The 20799-nt window shown below is 41.6% G+C and overlaps 2 protein-coding genes and 1 long non-coding RNA gene across 5 annotated transcripts in view; 1 reads left to right on the top strand and 2 right to left on the bottom strand.

Annotated features, from left to right (window-relative positions):
* SNRK (SNF related kinase) overlaps positions 1–5465 on the top strand; it is a 27153-nt gene extending 21688 nt beyond the window's left edge. For all 3 annotated transcript variants that reach the window (XM_081882962.1, XM_081882963.1, XM_081882964.1), the window contains exon 7: positions 1224–5465. In XM_081882962.1, the coding sequence (XP_081739088.1) occupies positions 1224–2442 (1219 nt within the window). In that variant the 3' untranslated portion in view covers positions 2443–5465. The remainder of the gene's footprint in view (positions 1–1223) is intronic.
* On the bottom strand, positions 3202–7725 carry LOC309353654. The gene is made up of 2 exons (XR_014161979.1): positions 7271–7725; positions 3202–6734 (listed from the first exon to the last, which is right to left on the bottom strand). It is a non-coding gene; the product is annotated as an uncharacterized lncRNA (long non-coding RNA).
* A 4415-nt stretch (positions 7726–12140) lies between these two features.
* Positions 12141–20799, bottom strand: part of ANO10 (anoctamin 10) — an 84016-nt gene continuing 75357 nt past the window's right edge. Inside the window, exon 12 of the mRNA XM_081883101.1 lies at positions 12141–12939. Coding sequence (XP_081739227.1) covers positions 12895–12939 — 45 coding nt within the window. The 3' untranslated portion in view covers positions 12141–12894. The remainder of the gene's footprint in view (positions 12940–20799) is intronic.

Below are 20799 nucleotides of genomic sequence, written 5' to 3' on the forward strand. Positions count from 1 at the left end.
TACTATTCCACAAACATATGTATTTTCAAGGATTATTTGATACCTGGGTCTCACTCTGTGTGCAAGGGGACACTGGGATATCTGCTGTGCACTTTGTTAAGTGACTTTGTGCAATTGGTTCTTATTGGCCTGATTTCTAGCTATTTTTTTTTTATCTGCCAGCCTGCAACTGAATACTCTGAATGAACAATTTCTTTGAAAGTCTCTGGCATTCATGGCAATGGCTTTGGAACCTGCTCTGGATAATATTTTTAAAATTTTGATTTGCCTTGCCAGTATTACTTTGGCATATTCAGAGCAGCAAAGAATGTCTGTTCCTGCCTTAACTTTGCTTCATCTAAAACCGAGAATGTCTACATAACTTCTGTAAATATTGTGCCTTTTAAAAAAGTGGACTTGTATGTATTCTGTGCCACTTATCAGATAGTGACTTCTTGAAATCTTTTTTTTAAGGTTGAGCAGCATAAAATGATATACACCTTAATATTTTTTAAAAAGCAGATGGAAATGCCATTGAAAAGAAATGTTATTAAAACTGCATCTTTCCATTCAAAAAGGCATTTACCAGGGCAGCTACAAACTCAAAAAGACTGGAATCCTGTAATCTTGGGCGTGGGCATGCTTATTGGAATTTTCTGCTTTTCCCCTTTACATAGCAGACTGCCATACCAGATCACAAATTACCTTTTGAAAATATTTCAGTAAAATATTATTATTATTAATTACTCTACACCCCCCCCCAATCTGGCTGGGTTTCCCCAGCCACTCTGGGCAGCTTTCAACAGAACATTACAAACAGAATAAAACTTCACACATTTAAAACTTCCCTAAACAGGGCTGCCTTCACATGTCTTCTAAAAGTCAGATAGTTGCTTATTTCCCTAGCATCTGAGGAGAGGGCATTTCACAGGGCGGCGCCACTACCAAGAAGGCCCTCTGCCTGGTTCCCTGTAACATCACTTCTCACAGGGAGGGAACCCCCAGAGAGGCTTGCCACTGGCTGCTGCTGCTGCTAGAGAAACCTCAACCCAAAACTACATCAGTTGTGCAGAACTAATTGGTAAGATCTCTGGATCTTGGCCAATATGTACAAATTTAATTCTTTGCCTGCTTGGTAAATTTTAAAACCGCCTTACATTTTTCCAAGTTACAGTGAGAGGAGCTTTGCTTTTAAAACTTTTACTAAAATCTTCTGTTTCCTCTTTTTTTTGCACCTCTCTTAGGCAGTCATGGCCAACCAAAATCGATGTCCCTCAAGACTTGGAAGATGACCTTACAGCTTCTCCTCTCTCCCATGGAGGTGTTCCTCAGTCTCCAGCTCGCAGTGCTGAAAATGTTCTTAATGGTCACCGGAGCAAGGCACTTAATGATTCATCAAAGAAGGAGGACATTCCTGAATTAGCAGGACCAGCACTTTCCGTCGTTCCTTCGGTGAGCTTAAAACCTACAACTAGCGGTCGGAAGTGCTTGTTTAGGGTGGAAGAAGACGAGGAGGAGGACGAAGAAGATAAAAAACCAGTCTCCCTTTCAACCCAAGTGGTCCTGCGCCGCAAGCCTTCCGTTACAAACCGTCTTACTTCCCGGAAAAGCGCCCCGGTCCTGAATCAGATCTTTGAGGAAGGGGAGTCGGACGACGAGTTTGACATGGATGAGAACTTGCCCCCCAAACTTAGCCGTCTAAAAATGAACATTGCTTCGCCAAGCACCGTGCACAAGCGCTACCACCGAAGGAAAAGCCAGGGTCGGGGATCGAGCTGCAGCAGCTCAGAAACAAGCGACGACGACTCCGAAAGCAGGCGGCGTCTCGATAAAGACAGTGGGTTTACTTACTCCTGGCACAGACGGGATAGTAGCGAGGGACCTCCTGGCAATCAGGGAGACGGCAGCGGACAAGGAAAACCAAGCAATGGAAACGGAGGAGTAGACAAAACGAGCCCTGGCGACAACAACAAAGGGGGCGGAAGTCCTTCCAGTAGTTCTAGCGGAAGCACGAATAACAATTCGGGTTCCACTCGCAGGTGCGCTGGATCTGGAAATTCAATGCAGTTGTCTTCAAGAAGCGCAGGCGACCTGGTGGAAAGCCTCAAATTAATGAGCCTCTGTTTAGGTTCACAGATTCACAGTAGCACTAAATACATTATTGATCCACAAAACACCATCTCCTTTTCCAGCGTCAAGGTACAGGAGAAATCCATGTGGAAGATGTGCATCAGTTCCTCTGGGAATGTAAACCCAGCTTCGTCCTTGGGCAGTATAAAATTCTTTTCTGATCAGATGTCAGACACTGCAAATGAATTAGAACGGATAAAGAGCAAGAACTTGAAAAATAACGTGCTCCAACTACCTCTGTGTGAAAAAACTATATCTGTGAATATTCAGCGAAACCCGAAGGAGGGATTGCTGTGTACCGCTGGCCAAGCTACTTGCTGTCACGTTGTTTGACAGTAATCAGACTTAACTCATTCTACTTGACATCACCAATCTTCCTTTTCTGCGCTGTGAATACTTTATTTCACTGAAACCCTTCATTGTCATTGTCTTAATATTTTTAAATGAGCTTTGAGCAGTAATTTATTACATTTTAATTTAGTTTGCTTGAAATGACAATGCATGATTTTGTGCATGCTGCTAGCCAATATTTTTTTTTTGTTCCCAACGAAAACAGGATTTGTGTACTTTTTTACATTTATAATTTTACTATAGAAAATCTGGATTACAGTAAGGCTTGTGTCCGAATCCAGTGTAAATGAAGCACTTAGTAGTTTCACATTCTGCACTTAAATTAGAGAGAGAGAGCGCTTTTGTTTCTTTGTGAAATGTCCAATCTTGTTCTGATCTTCTGTGTTTCCTAAACTATGTGAGATGTGGCATAATTCTGTGTATTTGCAACAGAACCAAAGCAATAATGTTTTGATGCTGAAAACTTCTGTGAGCTTTCAGATTTCCAAGGCTTGTACAAAGCAAGGATGCACTGAGAATTTAAGAGATCTTGAACTATAGTTTTTATCCCCACATCTCTTTTGTCTTAAACTATAATATGCAGGAAGTGGTGGCTGAAGATCTTGGTTTGTTACAGACAAGATGGGGGGAGTGGGAATAGTTAAGGCAACTTCCCCTGAGAAAAACTGTACATGCAGACAATCTTTTAAAAACTGTATTACAAAGGAAAATTATAAAGTCATCTGCTTGGAGTATTTAAAAAAGAAAAACAATCTAAGGGAGAACACATCTGTTGCTAGAGTCTATTATTATGGCAGTTGTTGGGTACAGTGCAAGACTATTTAAATTGGACCAATTTGTGTGACTTTTGAGAGGTCTTTTCCAGTAAGCTAGTTCCTGTAAATTAACTAGCCATAAGCATAGTAAAAGGCTTAACAAAGTTTCCTCCTCCTGTCTTTCACCCTACCCCACAGCATTTTGAAGCCTGCTCTAAATATGATTGATTACCTGAAGGATGTAACTGAACATCTTAATTCCACATTTCCATTATTTCCATGTAAACAAATGAACAGGCCAATCAAGATGGGTGTCCCTGTAGTGTGGGATATATCAAGTGTGTTCCAAAATGCAGCACTGTATCCAGTCATCTAAACCAATTGTTTAAGTGAATTTAGGGAGAGCAGAAAACAGTTGCTAGAATTTGAATAGGTGGTCTTGTTCAGATCAGAAAGGATCTTAATGGGAGTGCATTAACATTGTGCATCCTAAATACACTCCACAGATCTCAAAACGTGCCATGTACTGCAAATTTCAAGAATTTTTTCCAATATAAAATTTAGTTTGGGGTATAACAGTCTTGTTTATTTCCCTTCCATAACTCTCTCTCCAAATCGAGACAGACAACACAAGTTGCATGGATCAATTTCTTTTTACATTCTGCACAGCTCTTCGTTTTTCTCTTTTTTTAACCCCTTGCTACTGAGATGTCAGCAGATAAATAGGCTGGCATTTTTAATGTACAAAAGGAAACTTTTGACCAGGTGAACTTGTTTGAACTTTTATCTAGAATAAAATATATTGCAGATTCCCAATTTTGGGAAGGACGAGAATGTTATTTTTTCAAGCTCTGTGCGCTGGGTCTTCAAAGCAATGCTGGTAAGTATTGATGGTATTATGTAGCAACAACCCAGGCAGGCACTGATTAAGAGACTTTACACAGTTTAGTATCTAAATGCTAGCAAAATGGTCAAGTAGAATGCATTTCATTTACCTTGTAGACTGTAGAGCACCAAAGAACTGTTTTTGGTTACGATACATTCATGTTTGCTTCTTTTAGTGTGGCAAAGGATGCAATCCAAAGCATATTTACAAGGAAGTAAATCCCAGTGTGTTCAGCATGGCTTACTTCCAAGTAAACATGTTCAGAATTAGGCTGCAAATCTCAATCATGCAAGCCTATTTTATTATCAAGCTTAGGAGGGGAATATATTTTCCCAGCAAAACAAGTTACGAATGAAACACTTTGCTTTAGTTTTGTTTTTTAAGCTTATGTTGCAATGTAGTTTTAAAACAGCCTATCATACATGTATGATATCTACACAGTTGAAAGCTACAAGAACAGGCATGCCGGCGAAGCCATAGCGCTTATTTCTTTGAAATTTTCTTAAGCAGGGATCTTACAAAGGGCCAGAAATACGGACAGTTCACAGATGACGGTGAACAGAGCATCTATATAAAAAGTAGGAGAAAGTTTATAAAGGGCATTGGCAATAAACTGTTGCAGCTTTTTATTTTCAAGTCTTGTAAATATTCTTTCCACACGTTATGTACAGCCTTGGAATGGCACCTTTTGACTAATCCCAGACGTTTTTTCATTCCCTCTGTTTTTTATATACAAATGTGTATATACGGTGCTCACTTTAGAACAGCAGTGTTGACCATTTATGCTGCATAGCTGTAACATAGCCTTATTTAGTTGTGTATGGTTGGTTGAACCTCTGGGTGTACAGATGTTAGCTTGAGTGTTGTCTTTTTAATCCATTTATTCACCGGTGAATGATTGTGCATGTGTTGTATGTTGTATTACGTCATGTTAAAAGGAGGGAGAGAATAACCACTACATTGAAATATATTGGACCAAACTATTATAGAACAAGTAACAGTTTCTTGTACCCCTTAAATCTGTCTTTACAAGTTGCATATAGTCAACGTAGCATATAAATTAAATATTGTGGAAAGCAACTAGTCTTGTATTTTTCTGTATGTGTATATAATGTACCTCTAGCAACTTTATCTGTATTTAAGAAGTGACAATCTTGACACAGAATTTTACAATTAGTAAAATAAAGCAGAATAAAATGGAGAAAAGCTACGTGTATTAGGGGGAGGGTACAGAAATACCAGTTGATCCTTGTCAATTGCTTCCAGCGATGTTTGGCTTTCTTCATTGTATAAACATTCATGGTGTGTGACAAATGAAAAAAAAAATCCAGTTAATAAAAATGACCTCTTGATTGGTGCATAAATGATGTCCATGTCAACTTTATACGCTCTCTGGCCCTGAGGACACCAGAAGCTCATGTTCTTTGACTTTTTGTCAGAAGTAAAAAACAGGATAACATTTAGAGTGGCTCTCTATGTGGTCACGCATTGGAAACTACACGTGCAGGAAAAATTATGGCAAATTCTGAAGTTTTCTAAAGAGCATGAGAGACTCTTGCTAGCTCTTTATCTACCACTCATGTGAACAGGAAGTGTATTGCTTTGGGTGTTAGTCATTGTGTTTTGTAACTTGAAAAAAAAAGTTTTGATGAGACTACTGGAAGGAAAAAATCTGTACGGGTGTGTTTGTGGACTCTTGCTCCCCTTTAAAAAAAAAGGCTCCAAAGCCCATATTTTAAAATGCAAAAATTTGGGGAAAGTGCTAATTGGATGATTATACTCTGTATACTACCTTCCTTGGAAATGGGTATGACAGCATTGAATTTACTAGCAATTCACCCAAGGCTCCAAACGTTAGGACTTCACATTTGTTTAGGACGAATGCCACAAAAAATGAAATAAAAACATAAGTTTTATTCATCATTTAAGGTTGGAAATGAGCATTCTTTATAGAAATGGAATAGCTGCAGTTTAAAATTTAACTTTTTAAACTCAATCATTCATAAGACAAGCCTGAAGAACACGGAGCTAATGGACAATATAAAATACTCGACTTTATCTGACTTGGTCAGGTTGTGGTGGCACTTAGACAAATGTGGTCAGAAGAGCAACAAATTTGACATCCTGAGATGTCTGCAAGTCCCATCTTCCACACACACCTGTCCTTACAGGCATAACATGGTGTAGACATCAATAGCAGAGAGAAATTATATTTGAAAATAAAAGGGCTGGGTATCATGGATTAATCAAAGTTTTTTTGATCACAACCTTTTTGAAGCCACCTGCCAGTCCAGAGTTAACAGAAACAAATTTACTTTATTAGGAAAGAGCTTGGAAGGATGCTAAGTATTCTGTTAGCTGCCTCAAACCGTACTGCAATTTTCCACCTTTGGGCTTGCAATCCAGATTTGACTACAGTCCAAAACTACCCTCTGCATATGGGTGAGAACTGCACACGGAGTTTGCGTCTCTGTCTCTCTGCTTCCCTGCCCCTGGGTCAAGTCATCTGAAATGGCTTAGAATAAAATATTCAGCGCAGCTTCACCAGCTGAAGAGATGCTGCTTTAAAATGCTTTTTCATAAAATGGCCTCTGGGTAAAGGGCACTTTCCAGGAAAAACTCCCATGAAAGTTCTAGATTCATGTACCGTATTTTTCGACCTATAGGACGCACTTTTCCCCCTCCAAAAATGAAGGGGAAATCTGGGTGCGTCCTATGGGGCGAATGCAGGCTTTCGCTGAAGCTTGGAGAGCGAGAGGGGTCAGTGCGCATCGACCCCTCTCGCTCTCCAGGCTTCAGGAAGACATCCGCAGCCTGCTGTCCCGCGCGAGGGGCGCCCTGAAGCAGAGCGCCCCTCGCGCCGGGCAGACATCCGCAGCGTGGGGAGATCTGCAGGAGTTCCCGCAGGGCTCCCACACTGCGGATAGCAGCCTGCCGCCCGGCGGGCAGGGCGCGCTGAAGCAGAGCGCCCCGCGCGCCAGGCAGACATTGGCCAGCCCCACAAGCTCGGGGGACAGCAGGGAGGCGCAGCGCCGGCATCCCGCTGTTCCTTGACCTGGTTCGGTTTCCCCACCTGGGTTTGGGGGGGGAAATAAAGGGAAAAATTTTTTCCTTTATTTCTCCCCAAAAAAACTAGGTGCGTCCTATGGGACGGAGCGTCCTATGGGACGAAAAATAGGGTAATTTCTGTCAGTCCCCTTGAAAATTCTATGTGCAGATGAACATTGGGGCAAAATAGTTGATATGAATCAGTTCATTAATCCAGTCAACAGACCTCACACACACACAAAATTGCATTCTACAAAACACAATACAATTTAATCAAATAATCTATTAGTAATTCGGCATCCTGGCTACTGTAACTCTGAATGTTATTTTTCACCACCTTTGAATATAAAGTTTATGACACAAACTAGCTAAATTCATGTTGAGAGTAATGAAGCTACCAGAGAAAATCAATGTCATGTTTTCCTGGCTGCTAACAGAGATATTTGATGAATTTGTATTCTGTTTCTGTACAGTGTATAATATTTTAATGTGAAGTCTGTGGGCATAATCAATAAATTGACAGCTAATATGAATATATCTTATATTCTGCAAGCATGGATATGCTTCTGGCTGCTGCTAAAGCCAATCCTGAGGCGTTTAAAATGCATGAATGAACACGCCCCCCCAAAAAAACCCCACCCCTCAATATTCACTGTTTTGCCTTCTAGCAGTGCTAGCTACAATCATGGAGAAGGGTAAAAATGCAATTTTTTCATATATCTCTAAGTCATTGGCTTTTTTACTCAATCTCCACTTCCTCTTTTCAATGTGACCCCCCCCCCAATTGTTTTAATGAATCCAAGTGGCCGATATACATAAATTTGCATGTATATACAGTGGCATCTCAGTTTTCAAATGTCTCTGTTGATGAACATCTCGGTTTTCGAACGCCATAAACCCGTAAGTAAATGCTTTGGTTTTTGAACGCGCCTGGTAAGTCGAACATGAAACGTGGCTTCCATTTTGAGGCTTCTGTATTGAGTTTTTGAATGATTCGGAACTCAAATGGTCTTCCAGAACAGATTACGTTCAAAAACCGAGGTACCACTGTATATAAAGGACTGTAACCACTGCTGCTATGGCATTACGATTGCCAGTTCTACCTTGTAACCTGATTATACCAGTGTATGAGAGAGATTGCTCATATACAGTTAGGATTCACTGGGAACTTTAAGCTTAAATATCAACAGTTAACTTGTTTTTATACTGCCATCCGAACCATCTCACCTGCCTTGGTTAAAATAACTAAAGCTCCTTGGAAAACAAAAATCTTATCATTGTAGAACATAACAATACAAAGTTTTGCATTAAGTTGGTTTTAGATGCAAAAGTGAAATATTGCAGATTAGGCAGGTGGCCTCGGGGAAAGGAAAAGTCAAAAGGGTTTTCCACTGAAGATGGAATGGGGGTGGTGCCTCAAAATTAGGGGCTGCTTCTCTTCTGCACCCTGAAGATAAAACCAACAACCGAAAGTAAATATGTGGGGAGGTGTGTGTGTGTGTGTGTGTGTGTGCGTGCGCGCACACACACGCATGCATTTATCCCAAAACGCAACTACTGAAGAAAGGGCCAAAACGTACCAGGATTGCAGAGCTCAGAGGAGCTGGAGGCCAGCCAACCAGAAGAGTCTCTCAGGTGTTCTTGCCTGGAGGCAGAGTCAGCATCTAAAGTCAGGTCCAGTCCTAGGGGTGGGCAAACAGCAATCCACGTGGTCAAATGGTCCAGGGGTCAGGGAATCCGATGATCTTGGGGTCAAGACGAGCAGGAAGCAGCAAGATCAGGCCAGAAACTCCATGCATTGTTGCCAGCATCTGACTGCTGCTGGAAGCTCTGCTTAAGAAGGCTGGAGCCAGTTGGTTCTCATCAGTGCCTTCTCCTCTGAGTCCTTGAAGGCTGATCAGCTGCAGGTGGAGTCACTCTGCCTTCTCCCCCTTCAGGCTGCTGTTCAGCAGGCAAAGCTGACTCCTGGCCCTTGACACAGGGAAAGGGAGTTTAATCCTTTCCTCCCCTGTTCCTCCCCTGTTGCAGTCCTCCTGAACCTGTCACGGATAGCCAACATGGTTTTGGTGATCTACAGCTGCCTTCATTCCTGATCCTTGGGTATGCTTACTGAAGCTGATGGGATCAACAACTTCTGCAAAGCACCATGCTGACATTCCTTGTGGTAGGTCCATTATGGTTTCGGGAGGAAATCCCATGCTAGCACCCACTAGGAGTTTCTTTTGAATGCAAATAGCTTCAAACTTGTGTTTTCCATCAGGGCTACACAACCGGCAAGGAAAAGGTTAAACTTTCTCTCCCCCCCCCCCGCCACCCCGATAATTATCACATTGTTAATTATCACAATAATTATCACTGCTGTGGCTATTTACATTTTCAAAAACATGCAAGCCACAGAACTAATTGTGCCTGTGTTCAGATTGTAGAAAATGCAACAAATTGTATTTCTGAGGATGCATAACGCTCCACTGAAATGGACCAAGTTGAATTTATGTCGAGGTGATTGATCCGGTTCCCGATTTCCTGTCCATGTGCATTTCTGATAATTTCAGCTTGCGTAATATTATCCTAATGTATTTGCTCCTTTGACCTCTGCTTAAGCTTTAAAGTGGGCATATATGGATTTGCGCTGCCCTTGCGTATTAACTTCTGCTAAATTTGACCTTGGTTTTATCCAGCCCCCTCCAGATGTGCAACTCCGAATAGTGCATTGATTGCAAGAAGAAAATACGGTTTATATTAAGTTTTCGTTTGAAAGCACAAATGTAGAGGACATTGGAAAGGAGGCTTCTCTTTTCCGCAAAGTGTCTTCATGTCTAAATGTAGTATTATTTGCTTGCTACGCACAATTTTACCAGGGAGATAATGCTTCCTGACCAGTGATATAGTGGAGGAGGAAAGTGAAGGAACCACAGATCTGGGCCTATTCCCCTCTGCTCTGGCAAGCGAATGAGGTAGAAATGGGGCTTCCAAGTTTTACTGTATTTTGTGTGATGGTAGAGGAAAACAGAATGAGCAAAATAATGACATGGCGGGTAGGCAGTACTTTTCATTGATGGGTTCCTACTTCAAACTATTAGTCTAATGCTCTGTGCTTGAATAGCTTGCTGCTTCACTGGGGGACACTTTTTTCATTTATGTACCAATTACATGACTGCCAAAGTATCAGCCCCATCATCACAGGGGCTGATGTATTAACTGCCAGTCTAGGCAGGTTGTGTTGGTGGAAGGGGAAGGGAAGATGCCCTCTCGCCCTTTGCCTTGGGCGGCAAAAGTCTTCAGTGCTACTTTGCAAGTTGGATTCTTGTCTTTTTACCTAATTAAAGCTAGGAGCTGTATTTCAGCCGCCTGTGGATATGTATCTAAAGCTTAATGGGTTCCCAAGTTGGACTCCTGCAGCCAGAAGATTTCAGGGAAGTGAGCCCAAGTCTCCCAAGCTAAAACCCTACACTCTAACCATTCTACTGCCCCATGTCGGTTTGCTTTTCCGCAGCCTGCCAGCTGATCCTAATAAATTGGGCAGAACGCTGCATACATATGGCTGATTTTCTCTCTATAATGATGCAACATAGCTCTCTTGGTCTTTTTAGGAGTGGGGGTGGACGCACACTATGGCGGAATGGCCAGGGGGCATGTTCTGCTGAGCTCTTGCCCTTCAAAGTTTACCAAGAACCATGGTTGAGAAAAGTTGCCTGGCTGTAAGGAAGGGCAATTCTCAAAAACCATGAAAGGCCACTTTCTGTTCTCTCGTGGTTGAGTTGCAGAGTTGGAAGGGACCCTGAGGATCATCTAGTCCAACCCCCTGCAATGCAGGAACACATAGCTGTCCCATATGGGGCTCGAACCTGCAACCTTGCCATTAACATCACCATGCTCTAAGTCTAACCAACTGGATGACTTTGGACTACAATACACTGAATGCTGGAATACAGAATACTGAAGAAATTATTATTATTATTATTATTATTATTATTATTATTATTATTATTATTATTAGTGCAACTGCACAGCATGTTAAACACCCTCTTCAACCGGCTTTATTAGGCTCATTTTAACTAGCAGTACAAGTGAGGCAAGGCCTAGAGGTCAACAGAAGTGCCTGAATGGTGGAAGTGTGACCATTTAGTTTGGCTCAGCTGGCAGACAGTTTCATTTAACTACTCTAAAAGTGCCTCAGGCTTGCTGGTCATCCTATGTTTGGTCAGAACACCAGATGGCAAAAGCAAGTTTTCTTGCTGGAAATACTGGGCTGTATATTTTATAAAATACTTTTTATTGTTTATAGCTGCTTTTGTTATGTTGCAGCTATGCATTTGTTTTACGTTGTAAGCCTCCCTAAGCATGGTAAAAAGGAGACATACAAATAAAATTATGTATGTCTGTAGAAATTTTGGTTGCATCTGTCTGTTTAATTAAAGCTGAACATCTGATGAAGGCACCTAGGTTATTATGGAGGGGCAGACGGCACCGTGCTCCTGGCTGAAAGGAACAAAAGGTATGACTATAACACTTTGTGGTTCAATGCACCTGCAAAACAAGGTTGAGCTATCAAAATGATTTCCCAACTGCTGTTTAGTTGGGAAGCCCAGTAAACAAGCCCAGTAAACAAGCCTTGTGACTACACCATTGTAAAACAATAAACAATAAACAAGCCCTGAACCCAGACAATTTACTTCTGTCTGGGTTGTGACCGCAGTGCTAGGAGAAAGTTGGTGTGCATGCTGGACTTTGATCTGCACCATTGTTAATACCAGATGTTACTATATAATAAGTCCAACAGTCTTAGTAGCTACAGTATTGAACTAGAGTCTTATCTAGACTTCAAAAGGTTTTCCAGAGAAGGAAGTTTCGCCTCTAGGGCAGGCCACACCTACGCACTAGAAAACAATCACTGGCCTCATGCCATGTCAATGTGAGGATCTTGGGTTAAAAGTTCTCAAAATTGAAAGCCTGAAAGCCACAAAGAAAGATCTTGGTACACACAGGAAAAATTAGATGCACAATGGTTAGATATTTTTAATGGCTCTCCTGCTGGTCAGATAAAACCATTGTATAATACAGCCTATATCTCATGACCCGGCAAAATGGAAGTGAATGATGAGCGGAAAGAATATACAAGCAGGGTTAAATTTGTACATCTCAGTGAGGATGCATCATGTTGAGTGAGCTTCGCTGCATGCTGAATTCTTCCCTGCCCAGCTCCTTAAAATTAATAACTTGACAAGGCACAGGTTTTAAGCTTAAAATATTGTAATACTCAGTCTCATACATTTTACAGTACACATTTTTTTTTCTTGAAAAAGATCCAAAACCTTGGGCTGGATTGGTCCTATAGGACAGATTTATACATCACATTTTACAGTAAACAAGACTTGGATTAATTCCTTCATAAATGCAGGGAACCATCTAATAAGCCGCTTACAGAAAATAATGATGACTAGATATTCTAGCAGAAGGATGCAATTGCTCAACTGCTTTGGGGGATATGAAGCTGTGCATTAAGTATTGCTGCCTCACATTGGTGCTATTTAGATGGTAAACCAGAGCTGGCACAGGCAGCATATGTGGAGGGGGAAAATAAATAATAATATTCTTTCAATGAGACTTTTAGTGGTGAATAAGGTGGTGAATAAGGATAGGTAAGGCTATATTGTGGAGTGCTAGAACGTAGTACAAATACCATGCATGTCTTGCTGTTAATTCTCGTGTAGTCTATATCCTTCTGCAGCTGCTCAGTTTAGCATCCTAGTTTGCTTGTTCTTTCAGGGACTCTGCCACCAACTTCATTTGCTGAAAGAAAAGAAGAAGGCAGAAAAATGAGGGAAGTTAAGCAAACACAGTAGGCATGAAGGTTTGAATGAACGCCATCCAGTTGATCAATTCAAAGTGTTGGTGATGACCTTTAAAGCCCTAAACAGCCTTAGTCCTGTATACCTGAAGGAGCATCTACACCCCCATCATTCAGCCCGGACACTAAGGTCCAGCTCCGAGGGCCTTCTGGAAGTTCCCTCACTGCGAGAAGCCAAGTTACAGGGAACCAGGCAGAGGGCCTTCTCAGTAGTGGCACCGCCCTGTGAAACGCCCTCCCACCAGATGGCAAAGAGAACAACAACAAAGTGAGGTTACAGGGAGGTTATTTGCAATGGAGATAGGAAATGTATGCAACGTTGAGCAGTAACTAAGGAAGGGAACATCAATGTAGCGGGATGGGAAATCAACTTTTAAATTTGAATTAAATTTGAAATAATTTGATGTTAATTTGTTAAGTTTTTTGAAAAGCAATAAAAATTAATTGGGAAAGAAAGAAAGAAAGAAAGAAAGAAAGAAAGAAAGAAAGAAAGAAAGAAAGAAAGAAAGAAAGAAAGAAAGAAAGAAAGAAAGAAAGAGTGCACTGTCTGATCTGGGATTTTATATATTCAAAACCAGCACCAAATTATGGGACCACAGAACTGTTTTGTCATGCTTGTTGCTGCAAAGGACAGTTCTATGCTGTGCTTCTGAAATGGCAAGGAAAGTGATTCGGGCAGAAGGAAGGGCCATGGCTCCAGCAAACCACTGGACGCTTTCAGTATATCTTTCAAATGTAAAATATATTCAGAACGACAACACGATGAAGCTACACTTCCAGATCAACTATTAACAAGTTTAATTCAGTTCCTGTTGCACAATGTTGTGCGATCCCTGTAACAGAAATCTCCAGAGCTGAATGATGGCATTCAAATTCTCCTTTAGGCAGCTTTGCTGCTCCATTTAGTTAGCCTTTAAAAAAGAAGCAGCAGCAGCCACCGCTACATTAATTAATAGTAAAACTATCAGAAGAAGGCAGAATACAAAGTACTATTGAATTCATGACCCATCAGACTTGGACTAAATCGTTTATCCTGGAGCAATTTGCTCAAGTTATTGTGCTGCAATTTATGGTAAATGTAGAATCAGAAAGAAGCAGTGGCGTAGCGTGGGGGGTGCAGGGGGGCCCGGGCACAACATCTGGGGGTTAGGTTTAGGGGGCGCAAATCCACGGGTTAGGGGGTGCAAATTACTTGCCTTGCCCCGGGTGCTGACAACCCACGCTACACCACTGGAAAGAAGAGGTGTTCTGTTCTGCTGTGCTCACTATATGCAGAACAAATCTTGGAAACTGTGTAAAGTGTTTTATAATTCTTCATTTATTAAACAAATGATTGTGAATTTTGTAAATAATTGACTATAAAAATCCTCAAAGCAGATAACAAAAGATAAAGCAGCAAAGTCAAGAAAAATTCACATCTATACTTTAAAACGTACAAAAGTTAAAATACCAAAACAGATTAACATCGCTTCAACCTTCTAAGTGTCTAAATAAGAATGTTTTCAGCGGGCGCCAAAAAGAATACAGTGAAGGTGCCAGCATGATCTCAAAAGGCGGGGAGTTCCAATGATTAGACGCTGCCACACTAAACAGAGTTCTTACAAATGCAGAAAAGGTATTTTAAGTGGCATCTGTTGTAGTGCCAATTCTGCTAACTGAAGTGGCCGAATGGACACACATGTGGGAAAGGTGATATCATAGGCTATATTGATATTTTTGTATGATTTATTCATTCATTCATTCATTTATCCATTCATTCATTCTTTTCAAATTTGTACATTTCATTAGTTTTACAATCAATTTCAAAATTAGACTTCCTTTCCCCTCTTTCTGCGGTTCCTTACATTTATTATTTAATATCTTCTGCATATCCAAATTCATTTCACTTGCTCATTTAATTATCTACTGTAAATATATACTCTTACGAAACTGCAGGTTATTACAATAATCCTGCTAATGTTTTTATCTGTTTGCAATTTATCTGTAAATATTCAATAAACCATTTCCATTCTTTTACAAAAAGTTTGTTATCTTGATTTCTTATTCTTCCGGAAAGTTGGAAAATGATCTTTTGTTTTTGTATACTTCCACTTTATTTATATTTGAATTTCTTTCTCCTATTTTTTTCCTAACTGCAAAGTCTTTGATCGGATCCTCAAAACTAATCTTACGTAATGCATCTGCTTATATACAATACTTAGTCGAGATAAGGCATCCTGCTTGCTTTGTTGCAGAGTTGCTTGGTTGGGATTTTTAATATACTTCAGCTGAGAAAATGAATACTCGGCCGAGCCATTTGTGACCGTTAATGTTAAAAATCCAGCAACGGGAATTTTCTGTGGTGTTCCCCTCCCCTCAATGCCCTAAGCATTCTGTATGCTTCTTTTGCATATTTTCCCAGCCCCTTCTGCAGCGAAGCATTAGCCACCCCCTATACCAGCGGTTCTCAACCTGTGGGTCCAGATCTCAGGGATGATGGGAGTTGTAGTCCAACAACATCTGGGGATCCACAGGTTCAGAACCACTGCCGTAGACCAACCCAGTTAATCCTCTTTGACTAGTTTCTACAAGGTAGGATGGACCAAGATCAAAAAGGCACATGAACCTCACCCTGAAAGTACTCTGGCCACATCCTCAGGCCACAACTGAAACTGATCCCTGAAGCGCTGAACACTCGGTGCTCGAAGGACCCCTCTCTGACCTGCTTCGCATATGGTGTCAAATTTGATGTGGGCGACTTTGGCCCCAAAGAGCTTTGCAAACATTTCACGGCATGCCACTGAGTGGTCAGATGGGAACACTCTGGCACTGAACGCAGCCAGACCTTTGACTGCTCAAAGAGAGCTCCACTTTGAGCTTTGCCAAGAGGATACAATGGCAGTAAACAAGATAGATCCTTGAGAAGAGCAAAAAAAGCCAAAGCTGTACTCCCTTTCCCCAGCAATCCAAGTAAAACTCGTAAGCATCACACTCTCAAAAGAAGCACTTTCTATGGTAATGAGAAGTGACCTTAAAAATGCTACAATAGAGATGCTAACAAAAATGGGGGGGGGGGTGTTCCTTGCTTAAAAGCCTGAGTTAAATCACACAAAGGTAATAGCACTTGATAAAAACTGTATTCAAAGAATGAATGGGGAAGTAATCTGGTTTACATATCAAAACTAGGAGCGGTTTCGGATATCTGGGGGTGGTGTAGCAGTTAGAGAGTATTGAATTAGGACCGGGAGATGCAGGTGCAGCTGTGCAGCTCCAGATATGAGCTTGGGACCACCATACAGGGGGGTTATGAGGATATAATGAGGGAGGGGAGACACCACCTGCATTGCCTTGAGTTCCTTGGCAGATCTAAGTTAGGATCTAAGAGTAAATCCTATATACAAATTGGTTGGCATTCATCGGTCTTGAGACACAATGAAGTGCACCTCCGGGAGTGAAATCAAACCGCTGAAGAATCACGGCGCCTGCTGTGGCTGCAAAGATCGGTAACTCGTAAGTGCTGCCTCCTGCGTTGTTTTTGCTGCATTAGCAGCACCAAAGTGACCTCTCCTGGGTGCAAGCCTGGGCAGTGTGTCTGAAGGTCCTGGGCTGCCCAGACGACAAGACCCCCCTCTCAGCCTTGCTGATGTAATCCAAAGGAAAGCAGAGCAATACACCTGGCACCAGCCGGGCTGCAGGAGTTGCTGGAAGGAGGCATACAAGATGCTATCCAACCATCTTAGGGACTCCACAGATTTATGATGGGTTTACTTAGCTTTTTCTTCTCCCAAAGAATAGAATATATGCTAATAGTGAAGCTCATTCTCCTGAAAGTGGTTCCTTAACTGGCCAAAATGAAACCACCCATAAGGGAGAAGTGGTTTGGTAGAACCACAGGATTTGCAGAAGCAGGGTGGGGGATGTTTAGAAAGAAGCGGAATATCCTCAATAGTTGGCAGGTTGTGTTTTTCTTTTGTTGGGTGGTGAATGGAACACTAGATGGAAGGGAGATGTGTAGAAAGTATCCGGACCAGGAACGCTCTACCCTGCCACTTTTTGTTATAGGTCCTACTTGGTGGTATTTAGCTCTTCAAAATACCAGACACATGCAAAATCTACTAGATCAGTGGTAGGCAAAGTGGGTGGTACCATCCCCTGGGGGGGGGGTGTTACCTAGAGGGGCACTAAGAAGCAAGGAGGTGACTGGGGAGAGGGGGGGCTGGAGGTGTAAATGACTACTTTGAAAAGCTGGTATCACTGCATCAAGTTCATCAATTTTGTGGAACTAAACTAGTTTTCATTGGCTTCAGAATAAATGTGCAATTAATGGTTATTGTTATCTTCCTTAGTGGGTTGTTCAAACAGCTATTCTGAGCAATCCATTTTGTAGGGCAGGGGGCACCAGGAATGAGTTTACAAAACCAAGGTACAGTGACCCCCCCAAAAAAACATTTGGGAACTACTGTAACAACAACAACAACAACAAAAATTTATACTCTGCCCATCTGGCTGGGGTTCCCCAGCCACTCTGGGCAGCTCCCAACAGAATAATAATAATAATAGTAATAATAGTAATAATAGTAATAATAGTGATAAAAGTGATAAAAGTGATAAAAGATCAAACATTAAAAACTTCCGTAAACAGGGCTGCCTTCAGATGTCTTCTAAAAATCAGATAGTTGTTTATTTCTTTGACATCTGATGGGAGGGCATTCCACAGGGCAGGCGCCACCACCAAGAAGGCCCTCTGCCTGGTTCCCTGTAGCTTCACTTCTCGCAGTGAGGGAACCTCCAGAAGGCCCTCGGAGCTGGACCTCAGTTTCTGGGCTTATGTAACCATAAGTTATGTATGGTGCTGTCTTACATTGCATTCGTCTATCTTGGGACAATCTATTGCAACTGGTAGCTGCTCGTCTCCAGGCTCTCAGCTCTTCCCCACTCCACTGCAACGCACTAACGCTTAAATTGGTGGTACCTGGATTCTTCTGTCCATGTGCCCTAGTGCCCCCTTCCTATAAAGATCAGGAAGATGTCTATTACCATGCGGATGCGAAGCAAACAGTCTCCCTTGCTGTTTTCAACAGCGGGAAGCTTCGCCATGACATCCCCTCTCCCCGCCCCAAGACAATCTAGCATTAGCAAAATGTGGGCCGGCGAGTTAATACGCTGCGGAAGGCAAGGCCGCTTGCTGTGAATATGACACATCCCAATTGACAGACGACCCCACAGCAAAAGGTGCTGGAAGGCAGATGGCATTTCCTGAGCAATGGCTCCTCGCACAACGGCACGCTGCTGAAAAGCTGATAGAAATCACAGGCCCCGGTCTATGCCTGAAAGTAATTAAATCTCATTTAATGGTGGGGTTTCATCTGTGAATAGGACAATCGGAGAAAATTAATTCTGGAAGACTAGCTGTGTCAGGCTGCAAGGTGCCAGGTTTTTTCATCCTTCTTTTTGGCTGTTACTGAATAACTGACTTATGATGGGAAAGGGAAAAACAAGTTACTTAGGATGTTCCAAGCTCTAAGGAGTTTGTCTGCTGTGCCTTTTCATGCAGCGCCTCGAGGAGGATTTGTCTGTGATAATAAAATCTTTTTTAAAACCGAGAGCTTAGTTTATCCTCCAGACTTCTGACGTTACTACCTGCATATTGACAAAGCCCATTATACAAAAAGGTCTTGACTTAGTCTACTACAGCTGTAAGTGTGGAAAGAAGAAAGGCATTCAATTCCCTTCACTAAAGCAATTCCCTTTCTACTAAAATTCTGGCTATCATGGCTTAGGATGGAGCAGCCATTCACAGCTCGACAGTGAAGATATCTCAAGCCAAAAATATTTTAAAAATTATATTTACTCATAGCATAATGGAATCAAGTTAAGTGCTTCCAAGGCCATTGAGTTCAACGTGCTGAAATCTCTTTCACTGAAGTCAGCAGGACTTCCAAGTGCTTCATGCTGGATATTTTCTTTAAATATGTTTTCCCCTTGCCTCTCAGCCTCTAGCAGATTAAAACAATTTAAGACAAACATAATACAGGGCCAAACAAGATGAGATGCCATTCACTCAGGTCCATGAATGAGTTTTTAAAATGGCAAACGGAAGGCCTGGGGGCCCAATGAAGCCCTTGGCATGGGGTCCCCACTATGATCGCAAGACGGATTTGTCCCCATGCTTGCTATTTGCATTGGGAAAATATTTGCTTTAACACATTCATGAAACTGCTAATTACATGAATGCTGTTGAACCTCAGTATAGCAGAACATTAGCGAAAGACAATCCAATTCCACAGCAATAACCTCACTCCTTAAAAAGCATACTAGTTCAATCTCCTTGCAGAGCTCGGCAACCAATTGTCAGACGCATGGACAACTTTCCCTTGCAATGAATGCACACAGATGTATGCTCAAATGGGAAACTTCCAGTTTGTCCAAGCTGTTACTTCTGAAAACCTGCTACATATTTAACTGTTGTTACCTACCCTGGGATCTTGGGGTGAAGGGTGGGTACAAAATCCCAATAAATAAATGAAAGGAGAAACTGAATAAGGGCTGAAATTGCCAAACTTTCTACCAACAAAGATTCTGCACTGAGTTTACTGGACAATACTAAGCTAAGCATATGCAACACTGTGTCTAAAACACTTGAATATAATATTTAAGAGCTGTACAAATAATTATCAGGCAGTACAGGAAAAAACCGTGTGTGTGTGTGTGTGTGTGAGAGAGAGAGAGAGAGAGAGAGAGAGAGAGAGAGAGAGAGAGAGAGATGAAATCATACAGACTCCACTATTATGCAAACCAATTTAATCCTGAAAAAAATATATATTCTGAACCCCATGATGATGGAACACATCTTAGAAAAAGAAGTTAGAAAATATGGAAAGCTTGGTTCTTTGGTTCGTCGTATTCCTTCAATGTGGTTTGTTTGTTCCTCTGAAATCCCAGCTCTGTCTTTTTAATACGGTTTGTTATGGTTCACCCTAAGTGACCAGGAGATTTTGTTGTTGAAGTGCTAAAAGAATGTTCTGTTAGGAATCACTGTAAGACAACTGCACTCTGGAACATGTCATTTTAGCTTACTCCTTCTATATATGCTTTAAACATTTGGCTACAGCCCAAGAGAGGGCAACTGCATGCATTCAAGCAAAAGTCATGTACACAATGAGGTGGCAGGACAATGGCTTTTGGCTTCTTCCTGGCAGCAACTTGCAGCACTTAACACTCAACGCACACCCTCATCAACGGAAAGTACTTTGGCAAGCTGGCCTGGGAGCAAGTTCCTGCAGCTAGAAAAGCAAAGCAAAAACCCTTTTATACCTGCCCACTAAAATCTAGTGCATGCGGGCTTTTGTGTGTGACCAAAAACATTTTGTAAAACAGGACAGCAACATATAGGCCAATGTAATATTGCATTTGGTGACGTGCCTTTAAACGATTAAGATTAATTAAACACTATCAGTTCATTCAATCCTCTAGCCATGTAGGGGACTAATGTTTTTCTCTTTGTTAAAGGCAAATGTCTGCAGTCTGAAAAAATCTTTGAACATTTTTTGCTCTCTGCTCGGACATATCAGGAGATTCCAACTTGTTCTTTTGCAGGCATGTCTAGCTATTCTGGTTAGACACTGCTGTGTATGGTAATATTTCCATTCGTTTGTGTGGAGGGGGGGATTTCTCATAATGAAAAATAGATTTCCATAAAATGAAGAGTGGTTAAAAAAAAACCCCTCTCAAAATATTTTGATGGGAACATAATGAAACAGAGAGGAAAGCAAGAATCAGACAGGGGAGTGGGTCCGTCAGTGGAGAAAACACACACTAACCAC

This window comes from Podarcis melisellensis, assembly GCF_964234715.1.
Source record: "Podarcis melisellensis genome assembly, chromosome: 12".
Taxonomy (NCBI): Eukaryota; Metazoa; Chordata; class Lepidosauria; order Squamata; family Lacertidae; genus Podarcis; species Podarcis melisellensis.